The sequence below is a fragment of the Anarhichas minor genome, unplaced genomic scaffold (genome assembly GCF_050575085.1).
Source record: "Anarhichas minor isolate MPS153535 unplaced genomic scaffold, ASM5057508v1 ptg000062l, whole genome shotgun sequence".
NCBI lineage: Eukaryota > Metazoa > Chordata > Actinopteri > Perciformes > Anarhichadidae > Anarhichas > Anarhichas minor.
Window position 1 is genome coordinate 7,240,414 of NW_027466508.1, and position 7,487 is coordinate 7,247,900.

At 39.5% G+C, this 7,487-nt stretch overlaps 1 protein-coding gene across 1 annotated transcript; it reads right to left on the reverse strand.

Annotated features, from left to right (window-relative positions):
• Positions 1 to 1,587: 1,587 nt before the first annotated feature.
• On the reverse strand, positions 1,588 to 6,684 carry LOC142933698 (gastrin-releasing peptide receptor-like). The gene is made up of 4 exons (XM_076077898.1): positions 6,269 to 6,684; positions 4,044 to 4,395; positions 2,339 to 2,452; positions 1,588 to 1,869 (listed from the first exon to the last, which is right to left on the reverse strand). Exons 1-4 carry the CDS (start codon positions 6,574 to 6,576, stop codon positions 1,588 to 1,590), a joined length of 1,056 nt encoding a protein of 351 aa, XP_075934013.1. The 5' UTR covers positions 6,577 to 6,684.
• Between the last annotated feature and the right edge of the window lie 803 nt (positions 6,685 to 7,487).

Below are 7,487 nucleotides of genomic sequence, written 5' to 3' on the forward strand. Positions count from 1 at the left end.
TACAATGCACACTAATTTGATAGCAATTATTTTTTATTGATTCCACTTGAAAGAGAAATGCACGGTGCAATATCTTTAAGATAAACACAGACAGTCTGTCAATTTAATTTCCTTGAGAGCTGCATGCAAATTGCAAAAAAAACACTCACGACTACAAAGAATATAGAGACATATTGCGTAATATACCAAATTACAAATGTGATTTCTAACAAATGCATTTACATTGACCGTTTATTTTTCACCCTGTGTACACCTGAGTTACCACTAAATACACATTTAGCTAACATTTAAGATACATCTCTGAGGGTACACTCAAATTTCACAGTTATCATCACAGCATCAAACTGAATATTCACTAATGTAAAACAATACCACATCTAACAGCACACTGACTTTTTTTCTTTTGGCAACATCATAGCAAAAGCATAAAGAATCGCTTGTGATTTAGGTTATTTTGCTTCATTAAAGGTACTTTGGTACTAAAGGGGTGACCCGCCTTATTCTGCCTTTTCTAAAAACAAATACTGCTCTCTACATTGCTTCGCCACGGAAATGTAGCACCAACCCTCAAGTTCCTTCTCATGTAAACACTGTAAGCTCTGTCAGCACTGTTACAGATGTTTGCAGTGTTAGTGCTGTAAGCGCCGCTAGCTCCATTAACTGCAAGCCGCCGGCTCAGCCGAAGCCTTGCTGAGAGCCGTGGCGAGGCAACAGATATGTTCTGAATTCTGTACAGAGAGTCCTGAAAGGACGCTCCACAAATATTACTCAACTTCAGAAAAATAGTCAATCATGTCTTCTGTGGCTCTGGAGGAGCTTTACCAAGTTACCTGATGATGTCTTCAGGTTTATCTCTGCTTGGGCTGAGAGACTTAACGTTTATAACAGCCTGCGACAAACAGGAGGTGTTAAATATTGTAATTCTATAGTAATTAAAAGATGATATCGTGTTGCATTATGGGAAAGGTCAAACCTGTCTCCTAGCTACTAGCATGGCTCTCGATTCTCTTTATATATATGTTCAGAAGCTCACAACAGTAACTTAAGGAGCAAGATAGTGGTCTTGGTTTTAAACTTACTCCGTGACTTGAAGCATGTGATATAACTAATAGTAATTCACTTTAAACAGGAGCATCCATCTTTCTCTGCCTTTAACTTCTTTTATTTTACACACACGTGTGTGGTACAAAGATATTAAACCTTCTGCATTGGAAAAAAAAGTTGCCTTTAAACATAATACAGGCAGAAAGGTGTAATAGGTAAAACCAATTTGTAATATATGTTTAAATGTACTTTCTGGAAACAGGGCTGGAATATGTAGGATCAAGCTTTTTTAAAGTTTGACCCATATGCTCTGCTGCTTTGACGACCATTGTTATAATATTGAAAATGTCTCTCTCGAATCCCTAAACTTTATGGAAGTGCAATATTTAAACATTGGAGTATCCCTTTTGGTACAATAATTCAACTATATATCTTTATGCAAGGTTCTTATGATCAAACTGTTTAGTGAAAACATACAGTAAAAATAGTAATGGGGTCACTGACTCAAAAGCAAAGAAGCAGAGACACACAAAGACACGTCCCTCACACGCAATCCTCCTGATAGACCCGTCTGCCATTGATCATGCTCAGGCTCCCCATGGAGTGATGTGTGCTGCGGACCGATGTCACATGCGTGTTAAAATGAGTGGGGCTCTGCGAGGAGCGTCGGAGGATCATATGATAGCAGCAGCACAGCTGCTGGTTGAACTGCTTCTGGAAGGTGTCGCTCAGGAGGTAAAGGGCAAACGGGTTGAGGCAGGAGTTGGTGAAGGCCAGGATACGAGCGACGACGCTGCACACAAAGTGAACCAGGGAAGTGTCCACCTGGTCGTGGAGAGGTAGGGTGGAGGGTTGGGAAACAATGGTTTGAATGATGGAGAGACAGACAAATAGAGGCGTGCATGTACGAGGGATGTAACCAAATACAAATAGATCCTTTGGATGTGAATGTGCTCTGGACAAATACAACCAGAATCATAATGTGTGCAGTACTTTTTGTTCAAATGAGCTAGTATGGCATGTTTTGTCAGTAGCTTTGTCATTTTTAATACATTCATATTAGTACATGGTTAAAATAGTATATTACAAATTATATTTTGTAATTTCTTTTGGCAGTTAAACTTATGTGAAACTCAATGGCAGTACAATAAATGGTGTAGATGATGATCCAATAGACAGAGATCAGAATAAAGACATAAATACAAATATTTTTGTGAAATATGTAGATACAGAAAATAACTGTGTTACACACCGAGTGTATAGAAACAGATTAATAATTTTTTGTGCAGCCTACCTGGGAGTAGTGATAGGAGCGGTATAAGTAGATGACGTGACAGGGAAGCCAGCACACTGCAAAGAGACCAACAAACACCAGCACTGTCCTGGCTAAGCGCTTTCTTGATTCGACCTGTTGGTGTAGAAAAAACACTGTCAAAACCAAAGAACAATGCTGGCATATGATAGACATTAGTGTTTTAATATTGAAGTGTATTTTTGCCAGTGGTGGAGGAAGTATTTAGATCTTTTACTTGGTAAAGTTAGCAATACTACAAGTCCTGCATTCAAAATACTACTTAAGTAAAAGTATCACCAAAACGTACTTAGAGTATCAAATGTGAAAGGGCTCGGTGTGAAGCAGAATTACCTCTTTCAGTATCAGTTCATTATATATTGGATTATCTGTGTGATAGAAAGAATAATGTATTGTAGTAGAAATATGTGGTCATGAATAAGCAGAACCTTGGATCACATACAGACTGGTTCTATCTGGTGAGTAGAGAATCACTGGGTCTATTCAGATGATATCTCATATAATATATTATATAAGGGCATAGGATAAAAATAGACATATTAAGGTTTTTCTTTAAAGTTTTTGGCGAAGACTGTACCCATGTGTGCTCTCTGAAGGCTTCTCTAATGTATGGACTGTAATAAAACATATATACGCAACTTTGCACTTTGAGAGCAATCACTGATTTCACTTCAGATTTTGTAGTGCTCTCCCTCAAAACCCTGCCCTCAAACTCAAGTAGCCCCTGCTTGCGCTTGGATTTCTGCTAAAACTGCGTGCTGCACTCAGATGTATTAGAGATTACAGAAAAAACTGTATATGCTGCACTCAGATGTATTAGAGATTACATATTTCCTGCGGGCCCCAGCTTTAACCCTTCTCCTCACACTTGGGCCGTGTCTGTGAGCTCATGAAACGTCTGCTCTCGGATTGGATTGTTTTTGTGCAACAACCCTGTTAAAATTCTCCAGCCAATAGAATTCCAGGAGTAGTGTTGACCAGTGAAATGATCTTGCCCTGCTGTTTGTTTGTAGTTGACTATTTCTGTATTATTTTTCTTTTTTTGTATGTCTAATGAGGTGTGGAAAGTCCGCTAAGCGCTAGGCTAATTCATGCGGTGTAAAATGGCATTCAGTGCTCTGTCCTAGAGCTGCTGTGTGTAAACCTTATTTTTGTAGATAACAGCAGACTGTGATGCTCTGCAGAAGGATTTATGTTTTATTTTTGTTATGTGTATGAGGTGGCTCAGATGGTATTGAAACGATGCTACTTTTTATAGACTGTTATAGTCTGATTTTTGAAAGCCCTTTGTAAATATAAGTTAAGTTCAGATTTATCCGAGTGTTTGTATTAATTGATGAAAAAGTAGCCATGTGCAGTTATGGTGATCGGATTGAATCGTGGGGCCGGTGAAGATTCACACTTCTAATAATACACAGTGCACTTTAAAAAAAAAAAACACAAACATCTAATGACCAGGGCTCTATAGCTTCCATTACGGTCACTGAGGTTATGCCATTGGTATTATTTCTGGGGATTTGGGGGATATAACCGTAGTGAATTCCATTCCATGTTTTAAAAAACAATCAACTCATATGATAATGGGTAGATTGCAGTTGATTAAAATTGTATTTTAACTTTTTTACTCATGACCTCAGTATATCAAAGATCGAGCTACAGCACTTGGGATGGTAGTTAGAAAACTGGCCTGTCGTCTTGCATGCAAGTTCCCCTCCACGGGCAGGTTTGAGGCGCTCCTCATCAGGCTCCTGGCGATGAAGGTGTAGTACACGGATATGACCAGCAAGGGAATGACGTAGAAAATGAGGAAGGAGGCCATGGAGTGGATCTTGGGGTGCAGTTCCCCTGCATGGGGATAAGGGGCGCAGGTGACAAAGCTCTCATTAGTAGAGGTGACGTTGAAGGTGTGGAGGTCAGAGAAGACGGCCTCGGGGATAGCCAGGACCAGGGAGAGGAGCCAGATGAGTGCCGCCCTCAGGACAATGCAGGTGGTGGTGCTAGATGTTTTGATGTCCAGGGGCTTCACGATGGCCTTGTACCTGATTGATGTGGAGATATAAGTTGGATGGATAGATAAACGTGTTAGCATAACGCTGATGAGAGCAGTGACACAAAAAGTTTCAGGCTGCAGAACCAGTCAATTATTTTAGCAATCAGTCAACCCAAACGTTGTCCTGAATAACGGATCTATTAAATGCATTAAACCTTTTGAACTTAAGGAAGCAATATAGAAAATGATGAGCAATGAAAACAAGCCTTATCTAGAAGATGACATTGCCCTGGTGGTCTTATGAATATGTGGAGGAAGTAATGATTATTTAACCTTGGTGAAAGGAACAGAAGGCAAAATACTTTTTCTTTGTTCATTTTACCTCTGCAGTTTATTGAAGTAGATCTTCTTTCACTGAGTAAAAACACAATTTTGAAAAAGCTACTAGTTTAAGGATAATGTGTAAGACCTGTGCTCAAATGAAATCATTACCTTAAAAAGAAAAACATGAAACTGATTAAGATGAGACCTGAGCAGCCTGGATTTAGACACGTTTCCAAGAACTGAACTGCACAACACGACAATGACAGCTTTTACAATTTCTCTTGCTGAACATTGTGGCCTACCTCTCAGCCCTGGATGTTCTTATTTAATATAATATATATAGACAATGAGCAAACAGATAAATGGGCAACTTAATGGTAATGGCTTACTGTTGTTGAGCAGGGTTTTTTAAACTCTGACACTTATTTTGGGTCTTCTGTGATAATCATGCTCTATGTTTTGGGACTATAATTCCCAATGTGCTTTGGGGGATGTAAACAGAAAGCGACTTATTGTTAGTAACTCATTCTGTGGATTACAACTTGAGACCGTTTTTTTAAACACAGAGGAGCTTGGCCAACCGAGTATGAAGTGAAACCTTGGAGAGCTGTAGCTCATTTCCTCTGTGCCCATACCTCTATTATTTCATAATGCGAGGCTCGAAATGGCTACTTTAGCTGACAGTGTGGCAAAAAAGCAAGATTTCTTGGGATTTTTTCAATGAGTTTTCTTCCGATCTGTAATGACCGAGATTCATTTTACAGAATACAGATATATGCATGTTTATGTCTGGGACAAGTTTACAGGTTATAAAGCCATTTTACTTTATAATTTGACCTTATTGGCCACAGGTTGCCTACGGCTGTTATTGGCAAGCAGGACGCTTGATATAACCTTTGGATGTTGCAGCTCAACAAAGACGTGCATACTGGCCAGGATTCCAATTCATTTCGAGACTCAATTGATCTGAGGTAAACGTTATTACACAGGGCACATCTCACCAGTAATCTATTTTTCACATTTTTCTTTTCATCTTTTCACCTTCTTTTATAACAGCACAAAGGTTTGACATATGTGAGACAATAAGGGGTTCCTGCAACATTGATTGAGAGAAAAAAAACATAAGTGGCCAAAGATGGGAAAAAATTTGAGGAAGAACTGAAACACGCGCTCACCATGATATTGATATTATTAAAGCATCCTGGAACACATTTTTAAAACATTATACAACTACACCAATCAGGTGTTCCACTCACAGCAAAGGATTTAAAACATATTGATATCCCTAAACAGGCGAAAGTCTTCTTTATAACAACAAACTTTTGAAATTAGAAATTGACAGCAATGAATCTTTTGCCTCCATCATGCGCGCACTTGCCAGCAGCCTTGATCAGAAGCGCACAGCCCAGTCGTGCGTAATAGTCCCCTGATCAATACACAGTTAAATATTTGCTCTCCATTGTGGTAATAAAACATTTAGATTGTACGTATTACCTGTGACTATCTTCATAACGTGCGAAACAAGAGGGCGTTTGGCTAATTGGCTGCTATATAGGCTATTTTAAAGTGATTATAGGTTAATAACATGATTAGCCTACCTGTCAGCAGCGAGGGCAGTAAGAGTGAACACAGACACCCCGACCGAGGTAAGCTGAATGAAGGGGATGACTTTACAGCCCACTCTCCCGAACAGCCACTCCTCTGACAGGTAGCGGCTGGCATCCACCGGAGCGCATGTCACCAGCAGTAAAACATCCCCGAGCGCGAGACTGGACATGAAGAGATTGGGCACATTGCGGATGGACTTGGCAGAGCAGAATGTCTTGATGAGCGTAATGTTGCCAATTAGCCCCAACACGCTGATCACACCGTAAACTGAAGCGATGACCACACCGGTGAACCACATCGTCCGTGCCTTGAGAGCTGTGACGCTGCGCGACGCCTTTGGGCACAGATGGTCAGTCTCTCTCTCACTCGAGTTTTTTTTTCTTCTTTTTTTTTTTTTACAATTCAATGTAAAACTCAGAGACACATGGACGGGTCTTTTGTGGTTTCGGAGAGAAGGCGACACGATGGGGTGACAATTTTGTGTCCAACTTTAGAGTTGTGTGCACGTGTTTGTAAGTGGGAGTCCGCGAGAGCTGTTATCCAGTGCGCGCAGCTACACAACATGCACCTATGAAGAACAATCAATATGTGTGTCTGTAACATTGATTTTAAATTAAGAAAGAAAATATGACATCTATCTATCTATATATCTATCTATCTATCTGTAGAGTTATAGTACAGTATTTAGCAACTGCATATTTTTATATTATAATGTTACAACACATTGAAAAGTTTTTTTTTAGAAATGATAGCTGTTTCCCACCAAGTATTTTATTAGAGAGAGCTGACATGAAAGAATTGCAAAATGTTGGGTGAATAGTATGCAAGTAAAGCACATGGCCACTTTCTTTAATCTCCAGGCCAACAAGACACACACAAAGTGTCTTTTTTGTCAGGGTCAAGAGCTGGATCGAAGTAGTGCAATGACACATCTTGGCGTATGTATCTAAAACCAAAAAATTTCCCATTAATATAAGACTTGAAGTAGACGGTCATGCTAAGAGCATTGAAATCCAGTGTTTGATAATCACTTACCGTGGAATGTAAAGACAGAGATGGTTGCTAAGCACCTCTAAAGCGTAATTGCAGACAGTGAGTTATTTTTAGTGGTTTTAGCAATCTGCTATTGAGTCTTTCTATGACCTTTTCCGTGCAGTAATAATACAACATATCCTCAAAATACAGTAAATGTGTGAGAAAATTCAGTTT